Here is a 17,418-nt window from a genome sequence, read left to right as displayed (position 1 = left end):
TTGAGATTGAGAGGACATTCCCTGAAGTTGACACGGACACAGAGTAGTAGCAACCCTAGACGTCACTTCTTGTCTAACCGCGTAGTGAGAGTGTGGAACAGTTTGCCCGAAACTGTAATCAGTTTGCCCGAAACTGTAATCAACCTACAGTGAACTCTTTTAAAAACAGACTCGACAAATATTTATTGAATGGACAAAACACAAGTGCATCAGGACATTGACGTGCACGTATCAGCTTTAAGCTGCCTGTGCATTAGCAAATAATAAATAATAATAAAAAATAATAAATGAATAATATGAAAGATGATGTTTAAAATAATACTTAATGCGAACAAAATCGTTGTAAATGAGCTTGGTGCCCAGTTTTTTTTAAGGGCTTTAGGACATTACTTTGATTACAAAATGATTGTTCATAAGAGTATATTATTTTTTCTTACCAATTTGCAGTCAGATTTTCATACAATATATATATTGAAACCGCATGTAACATACATATAGTGTAAATAATTCCCCGTACTTTAAGTTCTACACAGTACATAGGCAAATTCGCCATCAGGTATATCGCAGCGGCCAAGGTAATCACAGATTCAAAGCATGTCTCCCACATGATGGCTATTGCATATATTATTTCATACAAAAGAACTTCACACTTGTTTGTACACCACTTCCACATCCCTATCGATAGTCCTCAATTGGTAGCTCGAGCAGCTTCTGGATGCCAGTTGGTCCAGTCCAGCATTGGATACTGTCTACTGCACATCCAAGGAATTGTGGGTAAACATGGGCAACAGGATACCAGTAGAAGCGCTCTACTGGTCGTTGGTGGCCTCGATGCTGGCGAGCAGCTTGTGGATGCCGGCGTTGGTCCAGTCCTGCGCGGGCTCGTCCAGCCAGTTGTCGAAGTCCACCAGCGCGCGCTGCACGTCGCCCTGCAGCAGCTGCGACACTGTCTCCAGCACGTACGGGGACTCTGCAACGGGCCAAATATAAACAGATTAAAGAGTGATATCATTAGCTGGGTGCGTCGTGAGGAAAATGTCCGTACTCATGCGAGCAGGTTTGCTTCGCCCGAGCAAATTTGTACGGCAAGGTGGCGGCCCTCGGTCGGTCAGCTGTTCAAAATAGTTCTGCACACATTTATTTCTGTGGCACTTTTTGTATTTTCTTTTGAATAAGAATTAAATAGAAGTAAATCATTCACGATTCACGCCTCAATAAATATGTATTGTGCTCTTGTGCAGAACTATTCTTAACAACGCCTGCGCCCAGTGTGGACCCGGCTATTGATATGTTAAATGCGCAAAAGTGCATATGTGAAGTCCCATATTGTACATTACAGACGTTTTTCAGTACAGATGGCCCTCTGAAGCTTGGACCTGACTAAAAAGGAACCACTTTGTGCACTAGTGCGGGCAGAAAGCACCACCTATGTATACTGAATATGTTTTTTTTTATTTACGCATGCTACTTTATATGTATACAAATGCTTTCCATTCCAGTACCAATAGTTTCCTAAGGGTGTATAATTTTCTAGGAGTAGCCATTAATGAATATTTCACAAAGAAATATGGTGGTTTGAAATCGTAATACTTACGGAACAGCACTTTAGTGGCGTCCTTGAGTTTCCACTTGCCCTCCACATGACTGTGGAGCTTGATGGCCGGCGTGTCCAGGTGCTGCACCATTTTCCGGTTGTCCACCTGAAACGGCTCAATTTAAAGCTGTATCCTATCTATTGCACTTCATATTTTATATTAATACTAAAACAAAGGGTGTATACTGCCACACTATTGTGGAATTCAGACTAAAAATTGTATTCAAAAACCCTAATCTAATTTCAATAAATAGCATCTAAATCAATACTAGGAATTATGTGATCACTGGAAATTAAGCAAACTGGAACCCTATACCTATCACACCAATTGAAAAAACTTTATCCGAAACGTGTGAATTCATGTCAATACTTTCTTTTATCAGTATTACACGGAGTAGGTAAACGTTTCGTGGCAGCGGCAGCGCACACTGCAGAGAGCGCACGTCACAGACCAACCCCTATAGACATCCATTACAAGACGACTCGCGGTCGCCAGCCTTCCTAGTATTTGCACTGATATAAGCGCGGGCGCTCGCCGTGCCCGATCAGTATCGACCAAGTAACAGACCCGAAAGCAGCGCGTGTTTTTCGCACTAAAAAATTGGAAAAGGGTATTTTGATGCCTTAAAGATGTCCACCTGTAGTGTGAAATGGTGTGGAAAGGTAACAAGAAGCTCAAATTTAAAAACAGACGGCATTACATTCCACAAATAAGTCATATTTATAATTTATTCAGAGCCGGCATAGGTCAACTTACATTGGCCATTTACGCGTCAGTAGAGGGACAGTCATACTTCTGTCCATCTTCTGTCCCTTTTCATCTGGCGCGACTGCCCACCGTCCTTGAAACGGCCAATCACAGCGCGCTTAACACATTCCCCGCCCGCTCCTCGCACCCCAAACACTGGTGACTCGTATCGCGAACAAAATATACAAGATTTCTACTCTATAGGAGGTTCTCTGTGGCGCACGTGGACACCGGCGCGGCGCCACAGAATATATAATAGCACAAGTAAAGAAGGCCCACTGCTTTGATGTTTCCGAAATGTTGCCTTTTTAAATACCTACAACATTCTTACAAAGAAACGAGCCGCACGTGCGCGGCGTCCGGTGATAGGGTTACCAATGGATCCAAACGAATTAATACTCACATTAAATGTTATATTATTATATTCAAGTCTTGAGTACTTTCTAGGTATATACGCTGTATTTATATATTTTTGTTCAAGGTTCCAACATCACAAGCCTTATTGAACTTTTCCGTGGGACTTAATCAGTAGTAGATCTGTATAAGAATATCTTTTGGTATTTATTTTATTCAATATGTCTATTTAATTAAGTATTATTAGCCATTCCACCCGCGGACATCGCTTAAAAAACCTCGCGTCAGAAGCTCTGGTAGACTGATTTTTGAACTGTTGTGTTGTGCTCTGATCAAAATGAATGCAAAAATACTTACATTGTAATTCTTAGAGGAAGAAGATTATACGCGACTTAATCCGTTTCCATATAAATATTGATATTACCCAAAAAAAGAGACAGTCAAACGATATTTTTGTATGAAACCGGCAAAAAGAAAGTGAAATTTTTAACTTGGTACTCAAACACTTTCATTGTAGTAAAGAAAAATTTACATCATATATTCGATTAAGTATATCGAAAACAGTTCACAGAAGTACAATTCATCCATTGAATTACTATGTACTAAGTTACTAACATACTAGAAATTACACCCCAAACAAAGTCTGTGCTCCGGCCGGCAGCGCGCGGCGCATGCGTGGGGAGGTACCGTGTCATAGAGTAAGTGCGTTTTCACATTATCCGATCCGATATCGGATGTCGGACTGATATCCCATACATTACAGGCGCCATCTTGGATTTTTTCTATTGAAATCCTTCCGACATCCTATATCGGATCGGATAATGTGAAAACGGCCTAAGACTTGACCAATGACCACCTAGACGCGACACTCTTAGTGTAGACCTTTTTTATACTTTTTGTAAAATACTAACCCCTTATTCATAAACGCACACTAAAGTTATCAAGCCGATAAAGTTCGTTTGTCCCTTTTCGGCGTATTGGTGTGATAGAAAGGGACAAACGAACTTTATCGGCTTGATAACTTTAGTGAACGTTTATGAATAAGGGGGTAAGCAGTTTAATTTTAGCACTATCATACATTGTGCTATGTTTAAGTTCTACTAAGTGAAACAAAAATACATTATTGATTTTTTTTCATATACCTACTTTAATTGCCCTTGAAGAAAATCATAGGTTATTATTGTATGAAAATATCGATTACAACTCGTGTTAGAACTGTGTAGTATTCATAAGTATAACGTGAAATAAATTTAACATTTCTCTTTTATATATTACAAACAGAATATAATCACAATTACTATACTTCATATTCATATTCATATTCATATCATTTATTGCATACACATGTGTTTACAATAGGTGTTTTTATAGATTAGGTCACAACATGCACCCGTCAGGGTATAGCAACATAGAAACTTACATACTAGATTCATTCATTAACATGCTTATAATACTTAGTAAGAATTACATTAATTGCTTATTTCAAATTTAGCTACTTAAAAATGTCAATTATTCACTACATTATACACAAAACTAATTAATCACAAATGTCAGTAAAGAATTCATCCACAGAAAAATAGCATTTTTGTTGTAAAAGTGACTTAATGCTTTTATAAAATAATTGAGATGTTTCCTGTGACTTAATATTATTAGGTAACTTATTATAAATTCTTATGGCTGTATATTGGGGGCTGTTAGATAACATTTTCATTTTTGAAGGAGGGATTACTAACTGATATTTTTTTCTAGCACTACGAATTTCTGTAAATAAATGTCTATTTTTATATACATAGAGGGCTAACGTTAAAATGTACTGACATGGTAGTGGTAATATACCGTATTTTTTAAAATGAGGTTTACAGCTATCTGGGCATTGAATTTCGACCATGTTTCGGACACACTTTTTTTGAGTCATGAATAAATCATTGGCATCTGTGCTGTTGCCCCAAAGCATGATACCGTAACTAAGCAGGGAGTGCGCAAATGCATGGTAGGTGGATAGGGCAGTTTGTATATTAGTTGTCTTCCGAAGGTTATATAAGGCGTAAGTGATGCTAGAAATTTTAGATTTGGTCAATTCTATATGTTTTTTCCAATTTACATTGCTGTCAATAGTGATTACCAGCATTTTGAAATGATCGACTTCCTCAATTTTTGTCTTATTAATTAATATGTCAAGATTTAAAGGTTCTTTAAGTTGGTGGTGAAATTGAATTAATTTAGTTTTAGTTAAGTTGATATTAAGATTCAAAACGTGTAGGCTATTGCTAATTTCGTCGAGGCAGTCTTTGATTATTTCGTTATAATTTTCGCTTTTATCAATTTCGAATAGTAACGAGATGTCATCGGCGAATAAAATGTTGTATGTATTGACTAGATTTGGCAGGTCGTTTATATACACTAAGAATAGCACGCAACCAAGGACACTGCCTTGGGGTATAGAGCCGTGTAGATCTTGTCTCTCTGAACGTGTCTCTGTTATTTCATTTGTGTTTGTATCGTAGTGTTTAATTTGTACATATTGGGTCCGGTTTTGCAAGTAAGACCTGAACCAATCATGTACTATGCCTCTTATCCCTACGTTATAAAGCTTGCTGAGTAGAATTTTATGAGATACGCTATCATATGCTTTACTTAAGTCTAGTAAAAGGCCAACAGCATGCTTTTTATTATTCAAAATGTGTAAAACTTCTTGCATATAGTTAGTCACAGCTAATGAGGTAGAGCGGTCCTTTCTAAACCCATATTGGTTTGTATGTAACACGTTATTCTTTTCTAAAAAGTTGTATAACCTTTCACACATCGCTTTTTCATAAATTTTTGATATAGCCGGTAATAAAGCAATAGGACGGTAGTTACAAGGATCCATGACATCTCCTTTTTTAAAAAGTGGCTTGACTACGGATATTTTTAAATCATCTGGAAAAGTTCCCTCGGCAAAGGATTGATTGATGAGCATGGTGATTGGTGGAGTCAATTCGGTTATACAAGTTTTTAATAGGGTAATCGGAATTTCATCTATACCTGAGCTGTATTTAGATTTACAGTTTTTAATAATTTTAAAAACTTCCTGCTCGGTAACAGGTCGCAGAAACATAGATTTTTCTATGACAAGTGTACGTTTTTGTTTAGCATCGGTAACGGGGTTATTTCTAACATTGACTGATTTAGTCTCATAAACGCTTGCGAAATAATTATTAAGAGCATTCGATACATCCTCAGGTGTCTCTAAGATTTTTTTTGTAAGGGCATTTAATTTTAATATTATTTTTTGTCACTGTTTTAGACTTCCCGGTTTTTTCATTTACAATTCGCCACATAGTTTTACTTTTATTAACAGATTTTTTCATCTCTTGTATATATTCCGATTTTTTTGAAAAAAGTATACATTTTTTCAAAATTTTACTGTAGGAGTTATAGAATGCTTTTAATATGCTGATGCCGTCTGTTTTATTATTGTTGGTATGTATTCGCAGTAATCTTTTATGTTGACAAGAAATGCGTAAACCCTTTGTCAGCCATTTTTTTTTCTTACTTGTTCTAATATTGACATACTTTAGAGGAATTGTGTCATTAAGAATTTCGGTTAAAATATTTTGGAATGCCTTGTAGTTAGTATTTGCATCGTTATGTATTAAGATACTACTCCAATCCATACATTTAACAGTTTCCTTAAACGCTAGCTGATTTAACGGGTTGTAGACTCGTTTTAAGAATTTCCAGTTAGAATTTTTGAAAACTTTATTACTAGGGTTTACTTTAAAACTGTACACAATGCCTTTGTGATCTGATATTCCAAACTCCGCAACGTCAAGGGTAAATACTTTTTCGTTACTAAAAACCAAGTCTATGCATGTTTCCGAACGGGCAGCCACTCTGGTTGGCTCTTTTACAATTTGGGATAAGTTCGTTGTTAGCATTAAATCTAAGAGACGGTTGCTTTGCTTGGTTTTTTGCATCACGTCTATATTAAAATCACCTCCAAGTATGATATGTTTACTATGTGCTTTAGTCTTGATTATCTCGAGTATTTTCTCTAAACAAACATAAAAATGCTCTATATCACGATTTGGTCTGTATAGACAGATCAAAATAACATTTAGTTGCGGTATAAATACAGAACAGCATTCAATAACACACTCTAATGATAAAGCTACAATTTCTTTACTTTCTATGTACTCTATGCCGTCCTTAAGTAGTATCGCCACGCCTCCGCCGCTATGCTCCTGACGATTGAACGCTGCAGCTACTGTATAGCCCGGGATTCGGACTACATCCGCTTGCGACTTGTGAATCCAGGTTTCGGTCAGACACAGTGCGTCATAAGGGTGTTCCGCTAGGAAGCTTTCAAGATGGTCAACTTTATTTTTAAGACTCTGCATGTTTTGAAAGAGGACCTCGAAAGGAATGATTTAAGTTATGATTCAAGTCTTTTTGGTGTTCCGGTGTTATTTCGCTTTCGTCTTTGCTGGTAGAGGAGCTTGTTAAGGCGATGCTGGTTTCTTCTGGTGCGTTAATACTAACCGTAGTCTGGACAGTAGCGCTAATGTTATTGGGGCACAGAGTAGAACCCCGTTCGACCTGTGTAGACATTTTTAGATAAAGATAAAAGATAAAAGACATTTATTCATGACGCTCACAAACACGTACGTACATGTACACACAAGAATAGGACAAAAAACAGAGAACAGAACATTAAGTAAGTGCGCATCACGAAATGGACCCAACTCAGCATAATGCTAGCTGGAAGCCAGCGCTGGTCTTCCGTAGGGCCCATTCGGTGATGCCACGACAGATAACAAACACACAACAAAGAAAAAGAAAATGAAGAAAAGAGACAGAAAAAATAAAACTATTTACATAAAAAAACCAAGAATACACATAAATACACAAGAATACACAAAAAAACCAAGAATACACATAAATCACAAAAAACGGGAAAAAAGGAAAACATAACAGAACACAAATTTTAATAAAACATTATCAACTACATACATTACATTGAACGCGACCACATCAGCTGTCAGCCCAGCCTGCCGCATCTAGCGCCACCCAGCCCGGTGGCAACAAACGTAACTAACGTGTTATTGGTGCAATTCGCAGCGAAAAAGGCTACAAAGCACAAGCAAATATAATTTGTTTTACTGATGTGGTCGCGTCATGTAACAAACATCCTTAAGACTATTATTTCGGTGTATATGCATGCGGTTGCGGTAATGTTACAGCCTCAAGTAAAATGGGCATTCCGCGACACAGAAAGCAGCGTGATCTAACCTAAAAAACATACATAAATTAACAAGCTGGAGTGATATGGCAATGCAAATGGGACAAAAACGACTGGTACGGATATATTATATGTTTAGATCATATGCAACTAGTGTCATGACTCAAAGTTTCCTGCGTTCTTTGATGTTGAAGCATGAAATCTTTTAGTTTACATCTAAAACTATATACATTTTGCAGGTTCCTTATAGGCGGGGGAATGTTATTCCAGATCTTCGTACTGGCGTATCTGAACGAACCACGGAATGCTGATGAGGTGTGCCGGGGCGTCACCAGCTGTACAGCACACTGCCGGCGTTCACGCGCCCTGATGATCGAGAGCTTGTCGTACAGATATTTTGGGGCATTGAACTTCAAGACACCAAAGAGAAGACAGGCTAAATGCAGTTTGCGTCGATGTTGCAATTTTAACATATTATGCTTGTTAAGGAAAGGCGTGACATGTGATCTTGGAGGAATACTGAAACAGAAACGAGCACAGGCATTTTGGACGCGCTGTATAAGTTTCTTAGTCTTGGCAAGTAGACGTGGACCATAGACACTATCAACATAATTTAGTTTGGAAAGTATGAGAGACTCGACCAGCTGTATACGCACACTCTCACTTACAAATGGCCTTATTTTATAAAGTACTTTCAGTTTGTAAAAACAACTCCGGACTACATTTACTGTGTGACACTCAAATCGAAGGCTGCTATCCATAATAAGCCCTAGATTACGAGCTTCTTGCACTTCCTCAATTGATTGCCCCATTAACAATACTTTGGATGTGGGATTAAGTCTGGTCAGTTGATGCTTGCTGCCAAAAGCTAAATATTTGGTCTTGCTAGGATTAAGCACTAAACCATTTTTTGTGGCCCAAGCAGCAACTTTGCCAAGATCATGATTTAACATTTCGACTGCATTATCTACTTCCCCTGGCTTGCAAGTAATATAAACTTGAATATCATCGGCATAGATATGATACTTACAGTGTGTGATCTGTGTGGCTATGTCTGCGGAGTACAGTATAAATAGGATTGGGCCGAGAACTGATCCTTGAGGAACTCCTCTTTTAAGGCCGGCCTGAACTGAAGTTTGTGTGGTACCATTGCTCTGACTCAATTTTACACATTGATATCGATTATTGAGGTAGCTATCAAACCACTTTACTGCATTACAGTCAAATCCATAGTAAGCAAGCTTAGAAATCAGCAAATCAATATTTAAACAGTCAAAAGCCCGGGAAAAATCTAGCAGCACTAACAGCGTGCACATCCCTTCATCCTGGGAACACAAGATGTTGTCAGTGACATCCAACAAGGCTGTCACTGTGCCGCGCCCCTTCCTGAAACCCGACTGAACATCTGGTAAGATATTGTTGGTCTCTAAATAATCAGTTAACTGCTGACTCACCACTTTTTCTATTATTTTAGAGAGGCAGGGCAGGATGCTAATCGGTCTTAAATCTTTGAGTTCAGACGGGTTTAATATTTTTGGTAATGGTCTGACTAGAGCTAGTTTCCAGATATCAGGGAATGTACATGTCAAAAATGAGGTATTAATTATTTTGGTGATTATGTCAATAGTGTGTGGAAATGTCAATAATAACATATTCAAAGTAATTCCATCACATCCCTCAGCATTTGACTTAAGACTCTTAACAATTTTAATTATATGGTCAGAGTTAGCTGGGTGTAAATGAAAGATGGAGTTATTAAACCTGTGAAATTCATAATAGGTGAGATCAGACATACTAATTTTTGAAGTACCAGGAAGAGTCAGAAAATGAGTATTAATTATTTCAGGATCGTTGAAATTATTCGGTAGTTCAGTATTTTTCTTAGGCAATAAAGTTGATTTTAGATTTTTCCATAGTGACTTAGGGTCGTTTATTTTGTTATTTATATTTAATTTAAAATATGCTGATTTTTCATAATATAGAGCCCTGTTTACTATGGATTTCATGTCCTTGTAATATTGTTTTTTACCTTCAGACTGGTTCTTATGATAGTCAGCTGCAGCCTTATCGCGTAGTCGCATCATATCCTTGACTGTGTCTGTAATCCATGGGTTAGAATTTCCTTTGAGCCTGATTGTTTTAAGAGGCGCATGTAGGTTAAATAAAGATAGTAAGCTGTTATGGAAAACACTAACCATATCATTCACATTTCCAGAATTTGACAAGCAGTCCCACTTCACACACTGTAAGTCTCTTTCAAAATACTCCATTTGTATGTTTTTGAGAGGCCTGTATGTTAAGCAATATGGCTTAGGTTTATCTAATTTAATATTAAATTCGCAGATTACGAGACAGTGACCATAGAGTGACCCTACATGTTCGTTATATGTATTTTTTGGTCTCATATCCGTGCATACCACGTCAAGTAAGGTCTGGCTTTTTTCTGTAAAGTGTGTAGGCTGTGAGATTAATTGATTTAGATGAAAACATGTCAAGAAATTATTAAATTTTACTATTCTTGGGTCAGCATTTGATAATAAATTAACATTGAAATCACCTAGTATTACTATATTGTCATAATTGGGAATTGAGCTTATTGTGTCAGAAATTGCGTCAAAAAATAAATCTATGTCCATCCATGGCGGCCGATAAGCTGTACCTATCACTAGTTTCTTCCCATTAACCGTCATAGTAAGCCACATTTGCTCCACTAACCTGTGCAGGGGGTCGACAGGGTGGGAGAATGTACGGGCATTGAGGCTGCGTCTGATGTAAAACCCTACGCCTCCCCCGCGCGAACGGGTACCCCGCGGCCGGGGTATGTGCCGGAACTTGTACCCAGGTATCACCGGAGCCCGGCCATCGCTCTCTGCAGTCAGCCAAGTTTCATTAATAGCGAGGAGGTCAAAATCTAGTCGAGTTGCAGCCGCTATAAGATTGTCCTGGTTTGTGCCTAAGGAACCTGCATTATACAAACCTATTTTCAGTTGTTTTTTTTTAATTATTATAAATATAATAGTTGCACTGGCTTGAGTCATGAACACAGTATGTAGTAATTAATAAGATATCATATAATGTAAAAATATAATAATAAATAATGACAAATGAAATGATGATCAAATGATGTAATGTATAAATAATGACAGTATAAGTGTATATAATCATAAAGCGAAACAGTCGGTGTAACTTTGTGTAGAAGTAAAATATGAACAGTTTATAAATATATTCGCTAGTGAAGTTTGCATTGCCATATCCAACCAAGAATACACAGAACATAACAATATCAAGTATAATACTACATTTATACCTCCATAAAACCCTTGCAATCAAACTGCCTTGCGCCCAAAAACCCGCTCCACATCGGCGTCGGACCTCATGCAGATCGCCTGCTTGCCGTCGCTTTGCCGGGCGTACACACGGCCTCTCTTCGTCCACGAGTACTTCCACTGCTGACTCCTGCATTCCTCACGGACCCGGTAGAACAGCAGGCGGTTAGCGCGCGTGAGCCGCTCATTGAAGTAGACTCGGCGTGGGGGGCCCGGCAGGCCCGCGTCTGTGGAGGTGAAGGTGCGGCGCACGCGCGCGGCGCGCAGCAGCTCGTCCCTGAGCTGGCGCCGCGCCAGCCGCACGACGACGCGGCGCGGGCGGCCCGCCCCCTCCCCCCCGGCGTCCGCCCCGCCCCGCTCCACCGCGCCGACCCGCTCAGCGAACACCACGTCGCGGGGCTCCAGCGTCACGCCCAGCTTGGCGGCGACAACCGTCACCGTATGCACCACATTTTCCCCTTTCTCCTCTGGGATATGCCCGATTTCTAAGTCGGCAAGCAGCGCATCCTGGTCCCGCTCATTCAGCTCCTGCTGTAGCCGTGACACTGTTTGATGCAGTTCGTTCACCTCCTCGCTAGGTCCGCAGGGTGCCGCTTCCACCTCTGCTACTCTTCTCTCGATCGCATCCAGGCGGCCCTCGACTCCATTCATGCGATCCGTGAGGCTTCTCAGTGTGGCCCGAATCTCCTCTCGAAACGCCCTTTGCTCCTCCATGTACTTATCGAGTCTCTGTTGCCAGTCTAACTCCCTGGGGTCGACATCAGGCGACAGTGGCCTTGATACCGAGGCGGGCGAAGGGGGGATGGTCAGCACGGCTCCGGCCCCGACAGGAGCGGGCGTGCCGGACGGCGCGGGCGCAGCAGGAGAGGGCGATCCAAGCAGCACGGGAGCGGCAGGAGAGAGTGCGGGCCGGGCAGCTTCAGCAGAAGAAGGCGCGGCTTTGTTGTCGCCTTGCGAGCTGTTGTCCCCGCTCTGCTTCGTATGGCATACCTTACAGAGCCAACCTTTGGGGACGGCTACATCCTCTGGTAGCACTACTCCCTCACATTGCCGGTGGAAAACCCCACGGCAGTGCGCGCAAGTGGCGGCACCTTTCGACGACAGGTAGCGTCCGCATCTCGAGCACTTTCCCATTGTGCAGTAATTCGCTTTGCCTAGTAAAGGTTTCTTGCAAGGAGTTCCGGCAGCTGTCGCTAGATGGCGCCTTTATTGAAATGCAAGTGAGTTCCGTCGTCTGCCGCTAGATGGCGTTTTATGACTACGAGCAATTCTTCACGGTACCCACTAACGTAAAAAAAGTCACTTTGTGATTACGCCTATAAAAGTGCTATCAACGCACTAACACTAGCGCGCAGCAGGCAGCGCTCACTCACACAGCTTTATACGACACCAGTGCACACAACGATAACGACCTGTGCAGGCAATTTATCGAATCACTATTTATTTAAGAAGGCGATAGCACGAGCGCAATAGTGTGTGTTACCGTTCGTGACGTCACTGTTACCGTTCGTGACGTCATTTTTCTTTCAGTTTCGGTTTGAACGTGGTGTTCTACTCCGTTAATGAATAATTTGTTATTCCGTATGATGGCGTGATGTCCATTTTGACGTGCGTTTATTAATGATTGCCGCAGCTTTTTTCTTTTTTCCAGCTCATCTCGGTCCAAAATATCGGACACAGCATAACCTGTGTATTTAAAATGATACGCGTTTTCGAGTACATATTTTTTCATTCTTGCACTAATTACCTCGATGATTATAGGGCGCCGATTTCCTTTTTTACCTATCCTTGTCACGGATTCGATAAACCCGTTTATCTCTATGTTTAGTATGTCGCTGAACATGTTGCTAATACGAGGATATAACGATCCCTCTGTTTCATTGTAGTATTCGTCTAACCCGTAGAGCACAAACTTTTTTTGGTAATTTTCGCTATTAATACTCTCTATTTTTCGTGGGTTGGAAAGTAGAGCATTTAATTCTGATTTAATGTTTTTATTTTCTAATTCCAAGGCTTCAATTTTTTTAGTGGTATCATAAAGTTGCTTAGCCAAGTTTTCTTGTTGAGAAATTATGGTAGAATTCGTTATTTCCATAGCGTCTTGTTTCATCTTAAAGTTCCGTAATCTGGTGTCGATTTCAGACTGCATTATCTTTTTCAGGTCAATTATAATATTTCTATTGTATTTTTCTAACTTAGATTCCATCATTGCTCCAATCTGTTCCAAGGTAATGCAGGGGGTTGAATAGTGGGCCGGTTCGGTGCGGCTCACTTCGGCGGGGTTAATTCGGGTGTCGCCCACTACACTGCCGATGTCGCTGAGCACAGATGGCATCTCATCAGTTGACATGGCTGTGTTGTCAAATGTATCCGAGGTGCTTGTCATGTCTACATCTACAACATTTGGCATGTTTTCGTTATTTTGGACTGCATGCCTCATCCCTGCGGGCGACGTGGGGGTGTTGTCGTTTCTGAAACGACGAGTGACTAATTCGCAGGAAGGACAAGTCCATGCCGTTATTAAAATGTGTTGATGTTCTCGGAAGTATGCGGAGGTCATATTTAGACAAGGATAGTGGTAGCATCCTTTGCATTTTGTGCATGAGATTTTTTCTAAATTGTCTATGCGTTGTTCGCAAGCAATGCAATTCATTTTGATATTGTTGGTAAGTTTAAGTTTTATACTAGATATCAATATCAGAGTACTAGTGGCGCCCTCTAGTTTGTCCACGTTGCGTTTTATAGCGGCAAGTTAATCTACCGCAGAGATTCCAAACCTTGCGCGGGGGCAGCTAGAATAGGTGGTAGTTCCGTCAGAACCCGCTAGATGGCGCTTTTGTCAAAATTCACCGTGGAGATGATTTGGCAATTTCACTAATTTGTTTTTTCACCAAATATTTGTATTTCACGCTAGTTTCTCACAAATATTGTCGTAATTGTTTATTTTTCCACTTACAGTAATATGTTGGGGTCCAAATATATTTAAAAAATGCCACTTTAGTTTATTGTCCGTTGGTATTTGAATTTCACTGTTTTTGGTGTTAATTTTGCACGTTTATCACTTTCCACAATAATTAAGGTCAGTCACTATTAACTTTCAACTATTTTCTACTTTTCTAGTCTATATCTCTTGTTTTAAATTTTTAATTTCCAAATAAACACAGAGCCGATGTTTACATTGCAGGGATCGGAACCCGTTGATGACCTTACCGTTGATTACCTACATGTCAAGTCTGTGCGATTATGATGCGATTAATCTATGATTTCGTTCAACAAAATGGCAGCGATAGCTTCGCGTATGAGGAGCGCGTCCCTTCATTGAAATAATTACTTAAATAAAGATCGATTAACATAGCGTGTAGACTAACCGATGAAATGTGACACGTCAGTTTTATTCGATTTTCTCGTATGGCTTAAACAGCATCTTGTTGCGCAGGAAGGCATTTTTACATTTTATTTGTGTGCAGGCAGAAACATAAGTCCAATGGACTTATGTTTGTAGCGCAAACGTTTTGCTCGCAGTGTCCTCTCTAGTATTACCTCAATGAGTTCATCATTATCTTTAGTGAAGTCAGTCATTTTCCATATCAAGACGCCACCCGCCGTCCGTTGCTATTGTACAAAACGAATACAGACCGTCGCGTGCGGCGTGTGACCTTCGCCCGTCGAACCACCCGCCACCGGGGACGTTTCAAAGAAACCACCCTCAAACATTTCCGAACAAAACATTCGAACGTCGTCAGTCGCGGACCCGCGTAAAAAACCACAACACGTTCTATGAACATTGGTCAAGTGCGAGTCGGTTTTCGACTTTTCCATACAAAGAACTCATGAGCGCCTGAACGACTGTGATGGCAAAGTTAACTTTTCGCACTTTCAAGACTTTACGTATATATCTCGGAAACGATAAGAGATAGAGCAAAATGGACTTCAGATTTGGGCTGTCGTTGCCACAAATTCTATGTTTTCGTCAACAGAGACCTTTTTTTGGACCGATTTGAACAAAATTTTGCTCAGTCCACTTACAAACGGTCTTAAGCGCCTCCTTTTTAGTAGGAACTTAAGTCATTTTGGCAAATGAAAAAAAAAATTGAACAATTTCTAAAAAGAAAAAGACAGAAATGAATTTCTTTCTACCTGTCCATCACGCTTACAAAATTTTAAGACGTTTAGTAACTGCTTGCAGCGTCAAAAAATATATTTCAAATGTCAATATCATAGTGTTCTCACTATTAAATAAATAAATAAATATTGGGGCAGGACATATGTTACCACAGATCAACTTAGCCCCAAACTAAGCAAAGCTTGTACTATGGGTGCTAAGCGACTATATACATACTTAAATAGATAAATACATACTTATACTATACATAGAAGACATCCAAGACTCAGGAACAAATATCTGTGCTCATCACACAAATAAATGCCCTTACCGGGATTCGAACCCAAGACCACGGCTTAGCAGGCAGGGTCACTACTGACTGAGCCAGACCGGTCGCCAAGGTTGTTACTCCTTTTACCTTAGAAAAGCTTCAACAGCTACCAAGAGATTAAATAACACAGTCAATCTATAGCCATCGGAACTTTAGTAGTAACTATTCTACAATAACATACCACTACAAACACCGCTGATGGGAAATGCTCTACTATCTTCTCAGCAATCTTCTGCCCGGGGCACTTGTCCACCGTGTTGTCATGGAAGTTCTCACACGCCGCGTAGTAGCCCGCTATGATGCGATTACTGGCCTGGGCTACTGTTTCTATCTGAAATTTGATAAATTATTATTATTATTATTTGCTAATGCACAGGCAGCTTAAAGCTGATACGTGCACGTCAATGTCCTTATGCACTTGTGTTTTGTCCATTCAATAAATATTTGTCGAGTCTGTTTTTAAATACATATAATTAGAAACAGTTCTTTTATATTTAAGTAAAAAATAAAGAGTTCTTTATGTATAGGGGGAAAGAAAAAGAAACTAAATAGCCGCGAGACCCGAGGTCACAGCCTAAAACTGATTCGCACTCCTACTACTACTAAAGCTGCATATCATTCCCTATCCAATCGTGTTGTAGCGGCTTGGAACAGTTTACCGGATAGTGTTGTTACTGCTCCCTCAGTGAATGTGTTTAAAAACAGACTAGACAAGTGGCTTTTAAATAATAAGATAGTGACATGACTTTGCTAACCATAAATCATGAGACACTGTGTGACATAGGCTCATCAGCTGAATAGCTGCTCGCCTTTAATTGAATAATAATAAATATTGCCTGAAAGAAAGTACTTTAACACTTTTTAATAGTAAGATAATAAATGACTATTACTCCTATTTTATTGATCAATAAATAACCTACAAATTGTTGTGACAACAAGCTCAATTGCCAGCCCTTCATGACAGGATATGTGACCTCCTAACTACATGTGGCTTCCGTGAGTGTATACCAGTAGTAATGACATAAACATACGCATTGATTGTTCCTCGACATATATTATTTGGAAGAAAACATTACTAAACTTCGAAGTAAATCATGATATTACTGATTTTGTTCAACCGTGTAAATACCTGTGTAAGAGCAATTTCGGCCATAGGTGACAAGTAATGGCTATGGTGGAACAGGGGCACAGCGTCCACAATATCCAGGTCCTGGTTTTTGGCCCCATCTCGAATTTTTGTGGCGTCGGCCAGAAGCACCCCGTTTACAGCACAGTGAGGATATTTCGCAGCATGAAGTATGATTTTAGCGTAAGGTGTAGTTTCTAAGGATACTTCACCCATGTTGGAGGATAAAATAATATTAATATATGTGAATAAATATTATATTTATCGTATTTTTATCCAAAAATCTCTTGATTCCGATTTTTTTGACGAACTTACACCACAGACTGAAGAAGAACCTGAAGACGTCAAATTGTGCTGTCATCACTGTCATTGAATAAATGCAGTTAATACTTTCAGCTTTTTTACGTGTAACTTAAATAGCGCCAGTGTTGCAAGCCATTGTCAGTTTCCCAGATTTCTGTTGAATGAGATTGAGAGGTAAAAGTGTATAAACTATTCAACCAATCATATAAGAATTCTGTTTTGTCAAGAAGGTTTAATTTAACGAAAAGATTAAGACTTGTGAATAATGAATGTTTAAAACATTAAGCAGAATATAATTTTTTTTTGAAAT

The 17,418-nt window shown here is 39.7% G+C and overlaps 1 protein-coding gene across 1 annotated transcript; it reads right to left on the bottom strand.

The window, feature by feature from the left end:
• Positions 1-149: 149 nt before the first annotated feature.
• On the bottom strand, positions 150-17,114 carry LOC125231763 (ER membrane protein complex subunit 8/9 homolog). Its single transcript, XM_048137334.1, has 4 exons — positions 16,809-17,114; positions 15,861-16,010; positions 1,595-1,700; positions 150-970 (listed from the first exon to the last, which is right to left on the bottom strand). The coding sequence occupies exons 1-4, from the start codon at positions 17,019-17,021 to the stop codon at positions 810-812; spliced, it is 630 nt and encodes a 209-aa protein (XP_047993291.1). The 5' UTR covers positions 17,022-17,114; the 3' UTR covers positions 150-809.
• Between the last annotated feature and the right edge of the window lie 304 nt (positions 17,115-17,418).

This window comes from Leguminivora glycinivorella, chromosome 12 (assembly GCF_023078275.1).
Source record: "Leguminivora glycinivorella isolate SPB_JAAS2020 chromosome 12, LegGlyc_1.1, whole genome shotgun sequence".
Classification (NCBI taxonomy): domain Eukaryota; kingdom Metazoa; phylum Arthropoda; class Insecta; order Lepidoptera; family Tortricidae; genus Leguminivora; species Leguminivora glycinivorella.
The sequence above is the reverse complement of the archived record's forward strand: the minus strand, read 5'-3'. Positions and strand labels throughout refer to the sequence as shown.